At 35.7% G+C, this 22207-nt stretch overlaps 2 protein-coding genes across 2 annotated transcripts; one reads left to right on the forward strand and one right to left on the reverse strand.

Moving 5' to 3' along the window:
* Positions 1-232: 232 nt before the first annotated feature.
* LOC130997018 (uncharacterized) lies at positions 233-5265 on the reverse strand. The gene has a single exon (XM_057922296.1). The coding sequence runs from the start codon at positions 5263-5265 to the stop codon at positions 250-252; it is 5016 nt and encodes a 1671-aa protein (XP_057778279.1). The 3' UTR covers positions 233-249.
* Positions 5266-11647: 6382 nt separating this feature from the next.
* LOC130999780 (probable disease resistance protein At5g47250) lies at positions 11648-20930 on the forward strand. The gene is made up of 3 exons (XM_057925418.1): positions 11648-11833; positions 13528-16873; positions 20542-20930. The coding sequence occupies exon 2, from the start codon at positions 13529-13531 to the stop codon at positions 16826-16828; it is 3300 nt and encodes a 1099-aa protein (XP_057781401.1). The 5' UTR covers positions 11648-11833; position 13528; the 3' UTR covers positions 16829-16873; positions 20542-20930.
* The last annotated feature ends 1277 nt before the right edge of the window (positions 20931-22207 follow it).

Below are 22207 nucleotides of genomic sequence, written 5' to 3' on the forward strand. Positions count from 1 at the left end.
GAACACAGTTTCATTAACAGTTCACCTAACATGTGAACTTCCAACTTGACAACGAAACACAACACAATTAGTAAGATTCTTCCCCTTCAACCATTAGGATTAAAGGGAGCTTCAACCATCAAGCTCGGTTCGAGGTTTAGGATCAAGGAGAGCGTCAACCTCCATCAACCACACTTTTTGAACAAATTTCCCGAATATCGTGCTGAAGCCTCATCACCGCCGAAGAGATCCAAAATCCTACATCACAAGCTAAGAGTTGGGAATCAACTTAGGACAACCATAGACACTGATTTTTTCTTCAGACAAACGAATGCCACAGCCAAGACCAACCAACTCAGGTAGATAGCGAAGAACGAGCTTCCTTAAACCTGGAAGAGCGTTGTTCTCATACTTCACCTTCTTTTTTTCCTCTTTGATTATCTCCTCCACGCGCTCGCAGTCTTCAACAACAAGCTCCTCTAGATTGGCAAAACACTGAAGCATGGATTCCCAAAGTATGAAGCGTAGCTTAGGGCATGTGCTGATTGTAAGATACCTAAGAGCTTCAAAGCTTCTCAAAGGCGTGGCCGTCTTAAAGATTCTCTTCACTCGCCCCGCTTGTGGGGCCGGCTTCCAAACTTGCTTCAGCTCCCACAGGAAGTAGATTCCCAAATATTCTAGACATGGAAATGCACTTCCTGCATTTTCCTCGTCCAAAATCGCCTGCATTTTCGGACATTCTCTCACGAGACAGAATCTCAACTCATGGAAATTAGAATTGTCGAATTCAGACAAGCTCTGGGCTTCAGTGTGATGATCCAAGTAGAACGACGTGACATGAGTGAGCGCGGATTGAATCAATGGCGATACCTTATCGCCATTAACATACCTCAAGCATCTCTCTTCTCGACTGAACAAAGATTCCACTTCATCTGGGACTCGAGAGGCAATTCGCTTCACATTTTGGCCGACAGTAAATTCAAACTTCCTTAAGCTCTGCTTCTTCCACGCAGGGCTCGTTTGAATGAAACTCTCAAACGTTTCTACTTGAGGAAAGTAGAAGTGAAGATAACTCAACCTCTCCAACCTGCTGATATCCTTTAATATGCCTGCAACTGATTCTGTCCATCGTTGATCTTCAGGGTGCACGCTAACGCTTAGTGCTTCTATTCCTTTGAGCTCTGATAAAAAACTGGGAGAAACCAATCGAGATGGCAAATCTTCGTATTCACTTTCATCATCAGGTCCATAAAAAGACAGCTGCATGCTCCTCAGACTTGTAAGCTCACCGATTTCATCAGGAAGTTCATAAAGTTCACTACCCGAAAGATCCAACGCCTCCATACTGCTGAGTTTTCTTACTTCAGGGGGAAGCTTTTCGAGACAAATGCAGTTTCTCAACAGCAACACTTTAAGCTTCGAGAGCTCGAAGAGCGAACTAGGTAATTTCCTGATCTTGGTATCGGACATGTCCAGAAAACTCAAATCTGGCATTGTGTTGAAGAATGATCGATGAATGAGGCTTAGACGCTTGTTTCTCTGTAGGAGTAAAATCAACGAATTTGGGTAGTTTGGCTTCTCAGGTAGCTCGTGCAAGTCTTTCTCTACCAAACTTAGCATAGGATTCACTGCAGATGGATGATCAGCAATGGAGAAACTCTGGCTATTGAATTCTAGCTGCAGATGCTTGTTATCCTTTAGAACAACCAAATAATGTCCCTCCTCTTGAAAATAAATAGGCCTTGCAATACTCTCCTCGTGATGCATACTTCTTTTTGCATTTGATGAAGAAGTAGGTTCAGTTTCTCGTTGCTCGCCAGAGTACTTTGTATCTGTCGAAGTCCTCGGATCATCTGCTTCCTGAATTTCTCTGGGCATCTTTGCTTCACTGGTCTTCGCCAAGATATCTTTGATTTCGAATATTGAAAGGGAAGAAGAGCTTGAGTCGACTGGGAAAGTCTTTGGAACCAGCTTACTTTCTGAAGTGGATATTGGTCCGCTTCCTTGATTTTCTGCCGGAGTGGCGTCAACGTTTTCCTTCTGAAGCTCGACTTCTGTCGAGCTTGCACCAGCAGAAGTTCCGGCCGGGTGTTCATGCTCCATCTTCTTACCTTCTAAACACAATTCTTCATCCTCGTATTTCTCTGAACTTGAAGTCGGTCTATCATCGATCACTACTTCATAATCTATATTCATGCTTGACACCGCAGTTATAGCATCTGGCCTCCCACTGGCACTGGTTGATGCTTCTTCTCGTCTTGATTGGGCTCCGGCTTCAATGGATTCATCCTTGATGAAATAAACCCTAATTAGCTTCAGTTGATCATCCGAAATAAGTGTATTCCACCAACTCTCTTCACAGTGGATTGATGGTAGCTTTCTGGCATTTGTGTAAGCCAAAGACAGATCTCTCAACTTGCTGCACCTCTTGACAATGATGGATTTCAGTGATTTCCAGCTTATTGAAGAAGTATTCTCACATATGCATTCCAGCTCTGGCAAGTTTGACACTTCAATCCTCTTCAAACGTTTTAGTAGCTCCACATCCTCAGAAATTTCACCAGACCCCTCTATGATCTTTGAAATTTGACCACAGTTCTCCACTTTGAGATACTCTAGTTTCTCCAGAGACTGAGCCAATCCATGATCAAGAATCTTTGTTAACTCGGGGCAACCATCCACAGTTATGGATGTCAAGTTAACAAGACTTTTGCGAGGAACGGGCCCGTCCCAAATGCATTTCAGCATCTCAAGATCATACAAGTAAAGCTTCTCCAAGTTGGGAAGCAAACTTTCTGGATTCTCACAGGTTATGTACCCGTCCACGATATTTTCCAAACGGTTGCAGCGTTCAACCACGCAGACTTTCACCGGATCCAAGTCGAATGGGCTGCCGGTGAAGCTCTTCAGACCATCATGGCCTATTATCTCTAAAGCACTGACCTGCTTCAGTAGCTCCTCGCAAGATTGAGAGAACTCCTCATTGGTGGAATATCTCAACCATCTCTCAGCTAGCATCCCTGAGAGCTCTGGTTCCTGACAGCGTCGTGGTGTCTCATGACGACCAACAAAAATTTGGAATGATCGGAAAGTCTGAGTTTCCCAAAATGTATTTTTGTTCTTCAAGGCCTTGCTATTAGTGACAAATGTTTCAAGGCTGCTCACATTTGGGAAGTTGAAGCATAGAGTGTTTAAATGCTCCAAGTCAGCCAATTCCTTTGCCAGTCTCTCAGCCACAGCAATACCATTGTCACCTTGGAAATCAAAATCTGTAACAATGCTCAGCTCTTCAAGATTTCTCAAGTTGCTGATGATACCGGGTGGGATTATCACCTCCAGTTGTTTGCCTCCTTTTGCAGATAAAGAAGCTCTCAGGCATCTCATGTTAACCATGCACCCGATCACTTCTGGCAACGTAGAGATCGACGTTCCAGAGATGTCGAGGAACTCGAGCTTCACAAGACGATCAGCTTCAGGCGGAAGAGCAACAATGCCAAGGCATCCATTCAGGTACAGACTCTTGAGGTTCACCAGCTTCCCGATTGACCCTGGTAGCGTCGTTATCTCCATCTGATTCAAATCCAGCACCTTAAGGCTCTCCATGTGAGCAAAGAAGGACTCAGGAAGGCGCTCCGCCTCCTGCTTGAGGGACTGCAGCAGCAAGGTGTACATGTTGGGGCATTTTGGACACTTTGGCAGCTCCATCTTGCAACCTATCAACGACATCCTTCTGACCGTTGCCCAAACCGCCTCATCAGGCTTCCGATCCTTGGATGGCACCCAATTCGCGCATCTTTCCTCGCCCGGATAGTCCAGCTCCAGCGCAACCCTCCTGAAACTTGGTTGCATCACGACACATTTTTTCCCAGAATGCCATTGCAGCAGGTAATCATCTGTTAACTTGTCCAGAATCACCTGTCCACGCTCCCTACTAGCCGTTACTTTCTGGTCTGCTTCTTCAGCAATGAACCCCTCTGCAATCCAACATTCTACAAGATAATCTGTGCTGATTTTGTGCTGAAGTGGAAATAACGCACTGTAGAGCAAGCACTTCTTAGCATCTGCTGTCAGCCCTTCATATTTGATCTCATAAACCTTGGCATAAGGCCCTAGGCTGATCAATTCAGGAGACTTGGGCCTGGACTGCAAGCTCCGCAGCATATAATTCCACGAGTCATCATCTTTTTTATCCTCGAGCTCAACAGCCACAAGGTGAATCAGCAGCAGTATCCCTTCGCAGCACTCGATGATCCTCTTGGCAATATCACTTTTCCGGTCGTAAAGCTTGCCGCAGATATTCTGGATCAGCTCCATCCCCTCGCTCTTGTCCAGCCTCCGTATCTCCACGTTGTGCTCCGTCATCTTGCGGAGCACCTGCTTCTCCGATGAACAAACCACCACCTTCTTATCCTTGTGGTTTTGTTCCACTCCGAGGTGCTCCAAATCGATGGATTTGGAGACGTGATCCATGAGCAACACATATTTCTTATCACACAAAAATGTGGAGATTGTGTTTGCATTCCTAACTATACTCTTGGAACCCTCATGAGGTATCTCCAGCTGCTCCATGATCTCCTGCTGCAAAATCTCCACAATATTTTTATCTTCTTCTGTCTCCGAAACTGGTGGATAATCTATCCGGATGATGTGGTCCAACTTGAGGCCTTCTTCGTCGCCGGAAAGCGACTCTTCCAGCAGCCGGTTATACAGCTTTCGCAACACGGTTGTTTTCCCCGCTCCTTCACGGCCGTGGATCCCAACAAAGTTGTATGCCTCATCGTCAAACAGGTACTCCATAATCTCATCCACGTATTTATCGAAAACGGGGAGAGCATTAGCATCTTCATCCAGCTTCTCCCGATTCGGCCTCGCCTTCTTCTGTATCATGTGCTCCGGTCTCAGTTTAACCGCAGCATCCGATGCACGCTTGTTCAGCTTAGCCACGTCTCGGCTCAGCTTCGCGAGCTTGCGGAATTTGAATGTCTGCGCATTCGATTTCACGTCGTTGAGCATTTCAATGCTCAAGCTCGAAGTTGTTGGGCTCAGTTCGTTTTTGGTGAGCTTTGTGTACTTGCTGAGGAGCTCGATACAGTCGTTATTGATGACGGCGATTTCTTCCGTCATCACTTGGTAAAAATCGGTTTTCTCTGTGGATTGATCAATTCTGTTTTTCTCTGACAGTAAGAACTCCAGATTTGGAATCAGCTGACTTATTCGTCGTTCCAATTTCTTGCCGTGTTCGCGCTCACCCTTTATGTACCGCACAAGGCCTTTAGCTGTAAACATATTCTTGGCATTATATATCAAGAAAAAATCATCTCAACTGTATAAGTTTTTAAGTGACACTCGATTCTAGCAGAGCTTCACATGAGATCCTTTCACATATATACATCTGTGTGATTTTAAAAGTTGAAACATTCAAACTATACCAAATGAATACCACTAATTTTCACCTAAATTTTTAGTATCTTCTCACTTAGCATTTCATGTATCATATTTCTAAAACATTTCACGCATGCTTTAATGATAATGATAAGGCACATGCATAAATTTTTTTAGATACAGTTACATATTTCTAAAAAAAATATGCATGGTTTTCATCTGAAAATTATGCATGCGTCTTATCATTATGCACTGTACACACTGTACTAAAAGGGTTTTGGCTAAGCTTATAAACTTATTAAAATAACTTATAGTAAGTTTTTGAAGAATGTTTGGCAAAATAAACTCCCAAGATTGCCTTCTTTTGATTGTAAATTTATCATGTGGAGAAAAGGAAGGATAAACAAAATTTCACTCGTGAAATCCTTCCTTTCTTTTCCCTCATTTCCTACAAAATAAAATTTGACCTTTAATTCTCATTCCTTCTTTCCACTACAAAGGACAGATAATAGTATCCCTCATTTGTAGTGAAAATGAGGAAGATTAAGGGTCAAATTCTATTTTGTAGGAAATGAGGGAAAATAAATGAAGGATTTCATGGGTGAAATTTTGTTTATCCCTCATTTTTTCATGATAAATTTAAAACCAAAGAGAACACACCCTAAACAGTTTATAAGTTGTAAAAATAAGGTTCACCAACTTATAAGCTAAAAAACCTTCTAATTTAGAAAAATAGACCTACCATTAACCATTCTAATTTCATTATCTCTTTAATTTTCTCTTTTTAATTAGGATTTTCTCTTTCTAACTTACAATTCTTTTTATAACTTATAAACTCAATTATTCAAATGCTTTGATAACTAATAATCTTTTGAGATGTTTACATCTTAAACTTAGCTAAACACCATCTAAGTATAATAATTTGGGCAGATTCTCCAATCATGGGGGAGTTTAAATTTAATGATTAACCTTGATAGATAAAAATAGTAAAATTAATCATTTGTTTACTTTGATGGGTTGAAATTTTGGGATATTCAAAAGCCCTTGATTATTTATATCATGTAAGCTAGTTTTGTTTGATTCTTATCCCATTGAAAATATGAGATTGAAGAAATCATACTATTAAAGATGAAAATACTCAATAACGCATCTTATCAATCATGCAAAGTAAATGCCCCTACTTGTTTTCCGTTTAAACAAAATAAAGTAAAATTACCCAAATTTTTCAAAGGAGAAAAAAGGTACCATGTAAGAACAACCGTCGCTAAAAAGACTTGAAATGTAGTATATCACACTCGATGTCCCATTTTCAACTTTCTATATTTTTATCGTTAATTTCAATTTTGTATGCTACTCCTTCTGTCCCTCATATTTATGCATATATTTTCTTTTTGGTACATAAACTAAATTCATATACACTCTATTTTTAGACACTATCCACACATAATTTTCACAATTTTATCTTTGTAACTTACACTATTTATCTACAATCTACTTAACAATACAATCAATGTGAGATTCTTTTTCCACTATCAGTACTCTAAATAACTTTTTATTAAAACTCATGTCGTGGTCAATTAACTATACATATTTATGGGAGACGGATGAAGTATAATTTAATTTAACGATTTTCAATCATGGTTCATTCCACATATTTACACATAGTATCATTAATGAACCCACATAAACCCATCAACTATTCCCGCTTTCTGCACTCATCAAATACACAACTAATTAACTTTTTTTAAAATCGATGTCCACTTTATCAAAAAAGATGTTATATGGACAGAAGGGGCAATAAATTTTATTTTGATAAAAGTATCCTTAAAGTAATAGATACACGGTGGCTCACTCAAAATTATGTAATACTGAATCCCATCAGCGCTAACAATATCTTGAAATTGGCTTAACTTTTGACATTCGAACTAGAAGAAATAATCACATCATATCATAATTCTTTATGCAACTATTATGGGTAATTATAGAAGTATCATTCGAAATAGACGCCAAACCATCTAAATTTAACACAAAGTTTTCTATCTATTGGTATAGAATTTGAAGTTTGGTGAGGAGTGGTGCAAGTGTAAAAGAAAGCAAGAAGATCGTTTCATTATATTACAAGAAATTAAGACTACTACCACTCAATTTAGCAGGAAAAGAAGTATGAGAGGGAAACTGACCCATAAAGCTGGCGGAGTTTCCGATAATATTGCTAGTCATGAACGCCGCCATGGCTGAGAGCACCGGAAGCAGATGTAAAAGTCAACCGAGAGAGACAGAGAGAGAAGAGAGAAGCTTGTCTGAGTCATAATATAATCAACATCAACTATAATTACATTAGAGACGTGAAAGCTTGTTGAATTATAGTAATCAAAATCAAATACTCCCATCTTCCTACTTCATTTTTTAAAACAATTTCACTAATATTGCCCTTAAATTCACATATATTTGCATACATTTCCAGTCACAGATCTAGGAATTTAATTATTACCGAGCGAAATTTCATCGAAATTTTATGACCGAGCAAATTATATACTCCCTCCGTCCGCCAAAAGTATGGCACTTTGGCTGGGCACGGAGATTAATAAAATTGGTGATGATGTTGATGTAGTGGAGAAATGGTCCCACCACTTTTTGAGATGTGTGGTGGAAATTGAATTTGAGGTGGGTTTTTTGTAAATAAAAAGTGTTTGTAAGGATAAAATATAAAGGTGGATGGTGGGACCATGACTTAAAAAGGAAAGTGGAATACTTTTTGCGGACGCCAAATATAGTAATTGTGTCATACTTTTGGCGGACGGAGGGAGTAATTTTTTTTTTAAATCACATAAAATATTATAGATAAAAAATACTACTATAAAATAAAAAATTGATCGGGCGGTAGCCGAGGGTGTTTGGCCTGGCACCGTGCCTGTATATTTCCATTTAGACTCACCACTTTTCATTTTAATTGGTTCATTATTAAAACCCGTTTGACCTTCCCTTATAAAGATGTTTTAGGAATAAAAGTAGTATAATTAAATTAGCTAGAGACGTGGAAGTTGGTTGAGTTATAATATAGTAATCAACTTCAGCTATGATTAATAATTAATAATTAAGACTTGAGTGTTCTCTTTTATATAATTAAATTAGAGACGTGGAAGTTTGTTGAATTTATTTAATATTTAACAAAAATTTATGTTTTTAAATGTCTCATTTATTTTCCTTTATTTTCTACTCCCTCCTTCTCACGAATCTTGATACGTTTCTCCTACTTTATCACATTTATTATCTTCTTCTCTCTCCTACTTTATCACTTTTATACTTTATTAATTACACACTTAAAACACTAATCTACAACTCCTTAATTCCCGTGCCGAAACCAAACGTGTCAAGATTCGTGAGACAGAGGGAGTACAAAAGAGAAGTTCAAGTAGGGATAATTGTATCACTCCATTATCTTACATTCCATCTGGGATTGGCTCTCTCACATCTCTTAGCTCAATGCCACTGTTTGTTTTGGGAAAGGATCGTGATTCTGCTGGATTACGAGAATTTGGGCCATTAAATCAGCTCTAGGGAAGATTGGAGATCAGAAATCTTGAGAACGTGATGGAAGTTATTGAAGCCCGAGATGCAAAGCTAGACAGTAAAAGACTTCAACGTTTGGAACTGTCCTGGAGCCAAAGTGACGATGGTGATGATGATGAAGTTCTGGAACTTTTACAGCCAAATCAACAACTCGAAGTTCTTGATTTAAGAGGCTACAGGGGTTCTGAGTTTCCTCAGTGGATCTCATCCATCAACAATATAGTAAAAATTTCCATTACAGATTGTGGATGCGAGGAACTACCATCACTAGGCCTGCTGCCTCTGCTCAAGGAGCTCCAGCTGCTACCTTGTCTCTCTTACTTTATCACATTTCATCTACTAGTTTATCATTTTTATACTTTAATTATTACCTACGGTCCTACACACTTAAAACACTAATATACAATTTCTTAATTCCCGTGCCGAAACCAAATGTGTAAAGATTCGTGGGACGGAGGGAGTATATGCATATATTAGTCATGAACATCCCCTCCCGTTCCCAAACATTGTGATACTTTTTCTGCGACTACACGAGTTTTAAGAAGGGTTAATTGCATGTAAACCGGTTTATATCAATTTGCTGAGCTCTTTTTTCCACAATCTTTTCCTTTTTAAAATTTAAAAGCTGAATTCTAATTAAGCCTTATAGAAATTAATAAATGATCAATGCGAAAAGATATAAACAAAAATAAATTGACTATTTCTTCATGATTCCGACCGTTGACCTGGCAGCTTTTATAGTCGTTCTAAACAAATACTTACTATGAGTAGCTTTAAACAATTATAATTTCCTCAAAAAAAAAAAAAAAAAAAAAACTTTAAACAATTATATTGTACCTTTTAATCAACAATAATTAGTGGGTGCGACTGCAAACTCAAAAAAAGAAAAAAAGAAACAGTAATTAGCTGTATCCTGTATTCTAATATGATTTCAAACCATTATCATTTTTTTATATTTAAACTAATCACAATTTTCAACAATATCTTCCACTTCAAGTGTCTTATTTTCCCTTCTGTGTTGTCTCATTTCAGATATCTTATTACCCTTAATAGAAAAAATTAATCTAAAGAAGTGTTAATTCCACGTCACATTTTCAACTCTATATATACAACACCAATAATCTAATTAATCTATTCCTAAATAATCGTGTTCAAAGAAACAAAACATTTATAATGAAACGCATGGAGTATTTAAGACGATCTCACACAAGATTCTCTCACCTATATAATATATAAAAGTGGAGTTTTTCGCCTCTAATTTTTCCTTCTTTTTTCTCTCTCTTCTCTCACCAATTTTTATCTTTATTTTTATATATAATTTAATTATTTTCTAAAAATCGTCAAATTTATTTAATGAATAAATATTTAACCTACATCTTAAATTTAATTTTGTGAGAAAATATTTAATATGGTATAAAAATAATCACAAATGAATTTAAAACGAATAAGTTATGAAAACTTTATAATATTTCATTTTCTCTCTCTTCCTTAAACTTTTACAACTTTTTATTTTTGTCTGTGTATGATTTTTTTTTTCCTTTATGACATGTAATACTCTATAATAATAATGTGTAATGTTAATTTTACCCAATGATTTAAAATTATTTAATAACTATAATTATTTTACACTTTGTATCCAGCTGAAAATTTATGTTTTTAAATTCGAAATTTTATTGAGTAACTGATGTGGATTATTTTATTTTATTTTTAAAATATATTTTGCATTTATTTATATTTTAATTTTATTTCATATTTATACTTTAATTCTATTTAATTTTTATACTTATTTATTTAAACATGCTGTTTAATTTTGATGTTCACCGCGCATCGCACGGATGTACGTACTAGTAAAAAATTATAGAGGACTTTGAAATGTTCAATCATGAAATAATGAAATTGCTTAATTAGTTGTGTTTTATAGGAATAGTGGGTGTGGGAGTGGGGCGACCTTCAGCCGTTGACTTAATTTTGCATCTCAAATAATTCTAAACTTTTCATCACTCTTTAAATTGTTTGCCCTTTGTTGAGCTACCGAGAAAATAGAGCATTTTGCGCGCAGTGAGAAGTTAAGGTACCATTTTATCTTTTTCTTCACGATTCAAATTTTAATTTCCGATAACAAGGAGTAATTTTTTGTTTCTTCGCTACTCTATGTAGTTAAGCGTGCTTGACCTAAAGCACAATTAAAATGGTGACCCACTGGAAAGTTCGTCTAAGATTTGAAATACTGTATAAATACGGAAATATTTGTGAATATAAATAAATAAATAATTAAAAATGAAATTATAGAATTAGCGGCGACGGCAGTAGGCCGCCGGTAATCGTCCGGCCAAGGTCCGACATCGGCGGTCAAAGTTGCCGGCGGCGTGCGCAGCCGGTAAAAGTCCGGCCAACCACCCGACTTGGCCGACAACGTTTACTGGCGGTAGTGGCCGCCGGTAATCGCCGGCGGCTTCATTTTGCCGTCGGAAATCACATCTCCGACGAGATAATTGCCGGCTGCGAAACAACGCCGCTAATTCCATTGCCGGCTGCCGCCTCATTTTTAGCTGCGGGAATTACCGCCGATCATTCAATTTTTTTTTTTTTGTAGTGCTTAAGGAATAAGGAATATATGAATATGACTTTGAAATATTCATTCCTGAATTAATGAAATTGTTTTCTTGTATTTTTTTTAAAAAAATAAAAACAAATTGGGATGGATAAATAAAAATGGGTGGTGGGTGTGGACTGTGGACTGTGGAGAGCGACCTTCGCCCATTGACTCAACTTTGCATCTCAAAAAATCCTAGTAAAACTTTTCATCACTCCTGAAAATGCTCTCTCTGTCGAAATAAATCAAAAATAGGGCCTTTTGCGCGCGGAATCTGAAAGACTTCCTTCTTAGTTCTGAGAAGTTAAGGTATCATTTTATCTTTTTCTTCATGATTCGATTTATTTTCCGAAACCAAATAAGTTTTCGTTTCTTCAGTACACATTATATACACAACCTTGTTTTATTTTGTTAAGCATTTGGAATAGTATTTTTAGGAATTCATGCTGCTGTAACCATCTATTTTCAAATATGCTTTTTTATCTTTTATTTTGTTTAATTAGGTAAGAAATTAAGCTGATATAATCGAGATACTTTACTGGTTTCATCTATGTCAGTTACAGTTAGAGTAGTAGAATGTGATGTGAAATTTCCAAGCCTTATTATTTTTGGTTGAAATATTTGGATATTCTGCTATTATCCTGAAGAGTCTGATTATAAAATGGTTAATGAGCCAGAAAATCTTCTGTAAAGCGGTCTAATGAGTCGAGATCTGTTACACTCTAAGATCTGTAAACATCAATGAAACAATATTCTATAATACTCCATTCGTCACAGTCCAATAGGCTCAGTTCTTTTCTGTACGGGGATTAAGAAACTCACTTTTTGATAGATAAATGGTGTGATCCACACAATTTTAAGCTTTTAAGTACATCCCTAATTTTGGTTAATTACCTTGGCTTCCCTTATCTCATTTTAGTAAAAATAATTATTTTACGAAAAATATTTATTTTTTGTAAGGATTTTATTTTAAGAAAAATTATCACTACAAAAAAATTTTTCATTAGTGACATGAGGTTTGGTGGCTATTATGCATGTCATAAAAATTAGTGACATTTGTTGATGTAGCAAATCACTAATAATTACACTTTCAAACGCCACTAATTTTTGTGACACGAATATTAGCTACCAAGCCTCATGTCACTAATAGAAACTTTTTTTTATAGTGTATCCACTTTTATTTTTTATTTTAAGAAAGGATTTTATTTTACGAAAAATAATTATTTTATTGTATTGTCCACTTTATAATTATTTTTTGTAACTTTTTATTTTTTTAAAATAAAATAAAATAAAAATAAAATAAGAATCAAGAAGTCCCTAATTATTTCTAATTTTAGACTGGGCCTATTATATTTGAATTGAATATAAAAATAAAGAAAAATTCATAATAATAAAAATTGATATTATGAAAAGGCAAAAGAATAGTTAACTAATAAAAATATATAAAAAAAATTAGATTTGTTCAAAAAAATATGAGAGAGGAAAGAGATTTTTTAAAAATTTTAATTTTTAAATAAATAATAACTTTTTATATTTTAAATCAAATATTTACCGTAAAATATATCAAATTAAAGCTCGTATCATGATTTTAAATTTGATATGCATATTAAAAGTATAATTTTATTAAAAGTAAGAAGTCACAAGCTATTTTTTTTTTCTCTCTTATTAGTTTTGCATAGTATCTTTTATCTTTTGATATATCATAGACTTGAATTTGAATATTTGACCCTATCTTGCAAGTTTTGACCAGTAAAATGATCTTAGTAATCAATGAAGATTATTAGCGCCATTTAGCTGTGAGAATTTTACTCTCAAACTCATATCAAATATAGTTTTCATAGATTTTGTGGTTCCAAATAGTACAATCTTGTAACATATGTGTTGTCGATAGAATCTAAAGTACTAGGTTTATGTACATTTGCAAAACTTTATCTACATTCATTTCTTGTGTTGTGTCTATCAATGATCGATGGAATCTCACAAGCTAACATCTATTTTATTAGGATGGTGTGGCAAATTTTGCAAACGTTGTACCAGCCTGTTAAAGACGGGGTTTCATACATGAAGGGCAAGGCAAAATATGTTAAAAAATTAGAAGACAATTTAACAAAGATCGTTGCAGAGTTGGCTAACTTTTATTCTAGGAAGCGCCAAATTGATCAAACACTTGAAGAAAGTGTGTCTAAAGAAAGAAGTGATCTATACAATGTTAGGATCACGCAGTTTGAAGTCTTGGAGAAAAGATCTTTCAAGTACATCAATAACTACCGACGACTCTGCCACAATGATCTCCCGAATTTTGAGGCTCACGACGTCTCAAGTGCAACAGACGTGATCAAGGCTCTGCAGGAGAGAAAGCCAATCATCTTGACGCGCAAGTTCTTCAAGCTTGCAAAGCTCAGTAGAAAGATAAGTGAGCTGCTTGCTGACATCTCAGAGGTCACTGAGAAAATGAAGCAAGAGGATGTGTTGCGCGACAAGAAGATTGAGTCGGTTCAAGTGAAGCACGACGATATTGATCTTCCTTCGTCCACTGGATATGTTGAAAGAATCTTGAGGTATCTCAGTGAAGACGGCATCAGATCAATGGGTATCTTGGGGGCCATTGGAGTAGGAAAAACAACTATCCTCAAAACGTTGAATAATCAACTCAAAAATTCATCAATGAAGATGAAGTTTGAGTATGTCATTTGGATAGATTGTGATAAACAACGGGATGCAAAAGACCTGATTCAAGATGAGATCATGGGGAGACTGAAGCTAGAGAAAGCAAAAAGTGCAGAGCAAAATGCAGAAATGATTTCGAAGTTCCTTTGGGATAAGAAATACATTCTGTTGATCGATCAAGTCTCATCAACCATCAATTTAGACGAAGTGGGGATTCTTAAAGGCCACAAACATGGCAAAGTTGTGGTCGCATCAAGTAACAGGAAAGTTATCGCACCGATGATTGATGAGCATGTTGAAATCCAGCCGCTGTCGGAGAATGAGGCGTTCGGCCTCTTCAAACAAATTTGTGGTACAATCGATGACACGCGCATTGAATTCTTTGCTAAGTGCATAGTAAGGTCGTGTGGAGGGCTGCCATTGGTGATCAAGTTGGTAGCTTATCATTTAAAAGGGCAGAGAAATGAAGAGGAGTGGAGTGATGTGAAGAGCCTTTTGCAATCCGAAACTAAAGCCAAATTGCAGAATTTGCAAGGCGTCGGACATGCTTACAAGCTAGCATATGATAAGTTAGACGACAGTTGCAAGAAGTGTCTGCTTTTTGTGGCCTTGTTCAAAAGTAACTACAAAATATACAAAGATTATCTTGTGGAATGTTGGAATGCTGAGCGCTTTCTCGAAGTCGATCCACTACTTAGAAGTGCACGAGATCGTGGAGCAACAACGTTGAGGGAGCTAACAGATCGATATCTTGTGGAAAATCACTCGGACAAGCATGTTAAGATGCCAGAATTCTTCAGAAAAGTGGCTGCTCAGCAAGAATGTGTAGGTGAAAACGATGGCCCACGTGAGAGGATGCAGTTGATAGGTAGTAAGTCCAATCTACCAAATGATCTAAAATGTGACAACATCTCAACATTGTTGATGCAACACAATCGTGGCTTGGTGTCATTTGAAGATGAGTGCTTTCGCGAAATGAATATGCTTCTCATTTTGGACCTGCACAACACAAAGATAGAATCTCTTCCAAATTCTATCTCTTTCTTGGTTAAGCTAAGATGTTTATATCTGAATGGTTGTCCTCTACTTGAGGCGTTACCACCGGGAGTAAAAATGTTGAAGGAGCTCGAACTCCTTGATATTCGGAGAACTTCAATCCGTTCATTGCCAGATGGAATGAGTGAAATGGCTAAATTGAGGTGTTTGCGAATCTCATTTAGCAAAACGGAGTGCAGACGCGATGTGGCTTCTACAGAGGTGGCAATGAGGATTCCTCTTGATATGATCAGTAGTCTTCATCAGCTGGAAGAGCTGACCATTGAGGCAGGCTGCTGTAGTCGAGGCTGGAATGATATTGCTGATCACATAGTCATCGAGCTTGCAAGTTTGGAAAAGCTGAGTACTCTTAATTTTCACTTCCCAAAAGTGAGTAGTCTTGAAAAATTCGCTGCTGAGAGCCGATCACTGCTGAATACAGAGACACACTGGGGTCCAAATACTTTAAGGTCCTTCAATATTTCTGTTGGTTGTTGTGAGATGAAACTTCCATATGGTTTAGAAATCTCTCGAGTCTCACCAGAAAGACGGTTGAGATTCTCCAAGATTGAAGAAATTTCCTCGGTGAAAGAAGTGCTAAGACAAGCCTCCTCATTTGAATTCGTTGGTCACTCTGCTGTAGAGAGCTTGAGTGAATTCGACTTAAAAAATGCTGGAACATTGAAAGTTTGTGTGGTTGGACGTTGTGCAAATATGACGAATCTTGTGGATGGCCGTAAAATCGATGAGATGCAGACGGAAATCATGGAAGAAACAGACTGTGCTGTACTTCAGTGTTTGGAGAAACTGCATTTATTTGATCTTCAAAAACTGGACTCTATTTGGAGAGGGCCTATTTCCTCAGGAAGCCTTGCAAACTTGAAGGATCTTACATTGTTCGGTTGCACGGAATTAACTACGGTTTTCAATCATGAACTAGTGAGAGCTCTTTCAAGCTTAGAATATATAAAGGTTGAGAATTGCTCCAAGGTTGTGGAGATCATCAATGAAGAAATCCGCAATATACCAGAGCATGTTGATCTATCTTATATCATAAACAAGGTGAAGACTGTCGAACTGGTAAACTTGCCAATGCTGAGAAGCATATGCAAGACTGGCTCCATGAACTGGAAGTCACTGATGACAATTGTCATAGCAAGTTGCAACATATTGAGAGATATTCATTTGAGTTTGAGAAACGCGGAGAAGTTGGAAACGGTTGGGTGTCAAGAGAGTTGGTGGATTGCACTTCAGTTGCCAGAGGAAGAAAAACAACGTTTCCTTCCTCATTGCAAGTTTCTTTTGGAACAAACATCGGCCAATGGAGTCTATCACGAAGGAGAGTCGTCTTCACATGGAAGATCAACTGATCTTGTGGCATCAAATGCCAGTGTTTCTAATGGTGAAGTAGTGCCAAGAAATGAGAAAAACATAGATTCGGTTAATCAAGACCATCAAGACTTGCCGGAATCACCATCATCATCATCATCATCATCACACGGCATAGAGCCTGTTTCTCATAAGCCAAAGAACACCAACACTCCACTAAACACAGACGCATCGTCATCCCTTCCGGTGGATAGTTCGATATCCTCTCATTAGTGACATTTATCTTGACAGAGATTGTTGATTGATGGCAAGTAAAAGGTTAGTACTACTGTTCTGCTACAAATTCTTGATGTTGAGCATCTTGCTTTAGAAATCACAGGTTTAAATTTTGAACCTAAATAAAAATATGATCACTAATTCATGACTGTAATTTGATGTTAGTCTTAACCTATCTAAGTCTATATCTGATTTATGGACAGCTCCTTGTTGAAATTAGCAATAAAATTTGAAATCTGTTAGGTGTGATTTCATCATATTATTTGCTCAAAGGAGAGAAACTTAGATGTTGATTTCTTTCCCTTTTTGGTGTTTTGAAGATGAAAAGGTTTAAATTTGAACCTAATAGAAATATGATCATTCATGACTGTAATCTGCTAGTTGAATCTAATTTGTTTACCTAAGTCCATATCTGAGTTGTTAACAGTTAGCCTCTAATTTATGGTAGCTCCTTTTTTAAATTAGCAGTAAAATTTGAAACATGTTTGGGTAATTTCATCATACTAGCAGAGTTTACGTGCGTTGCACGTATTACCTCTTTATTAAAAATAATAATATATTTAAAGATAAAAATATTATAATACTATTAATTATTGATTATTAAGTTTAATACAGTAAATGTTTGCAAGAAGGTAGAAAGAAATAAATAAAAAATAAAATAAAATCATATACATGTGTAGAATTTTGACCATCAAAATTGTTTTGTGGTTATAATGATAATATATTATAATATAATTAATATAATTAAGTAAGATTAGACGAAGAAAATGCACATATTATATTTTTCTAATTACAAGACAAAAAAAGTTGTTTTACTATCATCTTATATAGTCCCACTAATCCAATTAAATATTTCTAAATCGTAAAACTAATTGTTATTATGGCTAGCTATAATTACTATAATTACTAATTGTTATTATGGCTAGCTATTATTATGTCCCATTTTTCTTTTGTGTCAATACCTTTAAATAATCATTTTGCTTAACACTTTAGACAAAATTGTCCATAGAGTAAATGTGAACAAATTAAGTTGTAGCCATACTATCCAAATTTTGTACGTTTCACACCATTAACACTTGATTAAACGTGATGGAAGGTTTTTGATTTGTTTTTACAAATATAACTTTGTAAAAACTAATTTTATAAAATCTATCAAATTTTCAAAATTTTGTTTTGTAAAAGTTCAAAAAATATATATTTATAAAAGAGCATTTTGGGTAGTAGTGGTTAGCATTATTATGTTTTTATTTTTGTTATTAGAATCAATATTTGCTTAAGTAAAATGGTTATTTTAATATTTGTAGATAATTTAAGATGCATTTACTTTTCATGATTTAAAATATATATACATAATTGAGAATTTTTATCCTTATTAATGGGATTTCTCCAATCCCTTTTCAATTGGATAAGACTCAAGCCGGTTATCTTAAACTATAGAAATTATCAAGGGTATCGAGATATCTTAAAATTTGAATTCATCTTAATAAATAATGAGTTAACATATACTCCCTCTGTCCCGCCCAAGATGCTACATATTCCTTTTCAGGCCATCCCAGCGAAGATGATACATTTCTATATTTGGCAAAAATAAGGAATTTTAAACACTTAATTAACACTAATTAAGTATTCTCTTATTACCTTCTCTTTCCTACTTTGTCACTTTATTACATTCTCTTTCTTATTTTATCACTTTATTACATTATCTTTCTTATTTTATCACTTTATTACATTCTTTCTCCTACTTTATCACTTTATTATTACACACTTAAAACACTAATATACAACTCCTTAAATTCCGTGCCGAAAAACAAATGTATCGTCTTGACCGGGACGGAGGGAGTATATGCTATCTTTCCCTATTAAGTTAACCCTCGATAGTAAACCCCCCCTTACACTATCAAAATTATGTCTTCTTCCCAAAGTCTCATTCCTAACAAATGCTATGCATATTTTTATAATTTGATGGATCTATAAGGTAGCAAGGGCCTCCTAAGAGTAATATTTATAGATGCTCTTAATTATTTTGAAAGAATTAGGTATGTAGGCTATAAATGAATACATAACTCCACATAAAAAAAATTGTCAAACTAATGAATTAATTTAATTTGAAAGTTGAAAGTTGAACAAAAAAATTAGTACGATTACTTGATGAATTAATGTACAAATCTTGCTTAAAGTAATTTTTTAATATATCATAATAGTCGTGCATTATTGTATGTCAAACTAATTAATGCATTATTTTCCATATCTTCTTCCAATGGTATCTACGTCAAAATTAGAGAAATATTATTTATCCATAATAATTTTTTAAGTGCACATTTTGAAGATATGTTATCCTATATATTAATAATCATATCCTTAAGTATTTACATTTTTTTAAATCTTTATTTTGAGGGTTTAAATTATTTTTTCTTTTAATATATAGTAATGTAATCATATTCAAAACTTTTAATATATACGAATGTATTAAATTAAAATCATATCTATAGTAATAATAATAGAATTTTTGTAGGAATAAAAATAGAACTTAAATTAACACCCTAGAAGTCAGTATAAAAACTTCAAATCCAAATTGCGAATTAATTAGATGAATAGAATTAAATGAAATATCCTTTATATTGATGTGTAACTTTTCTATATGAGTTGGTCTTACATGAGACTGGTTCTCACCAGGAGCGAATAAATAAAAAGTATTTGCTACTCTACAAATAACATTTGTTAGCTCAGTGGTACGCTCCTTCATCTATCATCTCTCGTTGGTTCAATTCTTAGTTGCAGCAATATTTTTTTGCTTTTTTTTATATATATTATGATATTTATTGAAACATTACATTTCTTCATATCAATGGTTACCTTATCTTACGATAATAATTACTTGACCAAATAAATGAAAAGTACGAGTTCTCGTGGATAAAAATGACAATCATCGCGGAAAAAAAAATTATTTTTTTTATCACAACAATAATTACTTTGAATTATCCGTATTTTTCAATTGGCCTGAAACCCGCGACCTGCGCCCAGACCCCGCTCATCCATACACTCGATCAGTCTCACCCATGTTTTTGCCTTTTTATCAAATCAAATTATTTATGTAATTTAACTTTACTAATTTTATTTTCGTAGAAGGATAACAATTAATACTATTATTTGATATTATTTATGTAACTAAAAAATATTTCCTCAATGTGTTTATGTATTTTTCGAATCTTTTTGTGTATATAGATTTAGATTTTAGTAGGACTTAATAACATACTTCGTTTAGTTTTTCTTTATAAATTTATTGAATTTATATAGTAAATTTGTTTAAAAAAAATAATAAGTCTTGGATTTAAATAATAGATTTATATGTGATAAATATAGATAAAATCGAACTTGTTTAGAATTGGGATTGGAGTTGAATTCTTTTATGTTCATTATTATGACAATAATCAACTAAATAAAAAAGATAATAATAATAATAATAATAATATGATATTACACTATTGTCCTCAAAATAGATTAAGAAATAGGGACATATTAGGCAAATCAAAATTTGTCCTTAAAATAGATTAAGAAATAGGGACATATTAGGCAAATCAAATTTTGTAAAATAAGGCTCTTTTATAATAGGTATAGATTATTTTCTCAAAGGAGAGAAAACTAGATGTTGATTTCTAAATCAGAAAGTCTCAGATTCCATTACTGTGATCTTAATGAATCTTATGTTTTAGGCCCTTTCTGATGCAGCAGAGATGTTGTCAATTTCATTTATCGGCTTCCCACAATGAGCTTGATGGATTCCTAACTGCAACGACGCGGTTGGTTGCACAACATCTCGTGTTATGTTTCTAAGCACAGTAGAGGATCCGCTCCCATGTAGGCTCGGGCGTTTCCAGCACCTTTTTCCTTTATTTTTAATGGTTCTCTATTTCCTCTCTGTGGTGACTCGAACCCCAATCTAATAATTACAGGGGAAACGTCTTACCAATTAAGTGGCGATTCATTGTCACCATAACTGTCCAAGTCATTTGCACTTTGTTTAGTGTTTTTCTCTGGGATGCTTTTGGTTTTCCTGTTGTTTGGAGTTTCTAATAGTAACACAATTTTTTCTCTGTTCTAATGTTTTTTTCCATTGGATTTTTGTAAGGATAGATTTTAATGAGGCTCAACTTTTATACTTTTAAAATCAACTTCTCATCTTTGCTGGTTACCAAAAGTTATTTCAGCTCATGCAACCAAAAAAAATGTTGTAAAGTCAGGATTTTTGTTGTTGTTGCATAGTTTGAGGGTCGGACATTAATGATAAATGCAAGAAATTCTTGAATTTGATCACGTTGATAAAAACTTGCATATACAGATACATTGAAAATCAACAATAATAATACACTAAAAGTATCAGGAACCAAAAAACTACATCACAAGCTAAGAGTTGGGAATCAACTTAGGACAACCATAAACACTGATTTCTTCTTTGGGCAAACGAATGCCACATCCAAGACCAACCAGCTCGGGCAGATAGCGAAGAACGAGCTTCCTTAAACGGGGAAGGAGGACGTTTTCGCACTTCGCCTTCTTGTTTTCCTCTTTAATTATTTTCTCCACGTGCTCGCAGTCTTCAACAACAAGCTCCTCTAGATTGGCAAAACACTGAAGCATGGATTCCTGAAGTATGAAGCATAGCTTAGGACATGTGCTGATTGTAAGATACCTAAGAGCTTCAAAGCTTCTCAAAGGCGTGGCCGTCTTAAAGATTCTCTTCACTCGCCCCGCTTGTGGGGCCGGCTTCCAAACTTGCTTCAGCTCCCAAAGAAAGTAGATTCCCAAATATTCTAGACATGGAAATGCACTTCCTGCATTTTCCTCGTCCAAAATCGCCAGCATTTTCGGACACTCTCTCACGAGACAGAATTTCAATCCATCAAAGTTAGAATTATCGAATTCAGACAAGCTTCTGGCTTCAGTGTGATGATCCAAGTAGAACGACGTGACATGAGTGAGTACAGATTGAATCAATGGCGACACCTTATCGCCATTGACATACCTCAAGCATCTCTCTTCTTGACTGAACAAAGATTCCACTTCATCTGGGACTCGAGAGGCAATTCGCTTCACATTTTGGCCGACAGTAAATTCAAACTTCCTTAAGCTCTGCTTCTTCCACGAAGGGCTCGTTTGAATGAAACTCTCAAACGTTTCTACTTGAGGAAAGTAGAAGTGAAGATAACTCAACCTCTCTAACCTGCTGATATCCTTTAATATGCCTGCAACTGATTCTGTCCATCGTTGATCTTCAGGGTGCACGCTAACGCTTAGTGCTTCAACTGCTTTGAGCTCTGATAAAAAACTGGGAGAAACCAATCGAGATGGCAAATCTTCGTATTCACTTTCATCATCAGG

Source organism: Salvia miltiorrhiza, chromosome 8, assembly GCF_028751815.1.
Source record: "Salvia miltiorrhiza cultivar Shanhuang (shh) chromosome 8, IMPLAD_Smil_shh, whole genome shotgun sequence".
Lineage (NCBI taxonomy): Eukaryota > Viridiplantae > Streptophyta > Magnoliopsida > Lamiales > Lamiaceae > Salvia > Salvia miltiorrhiza.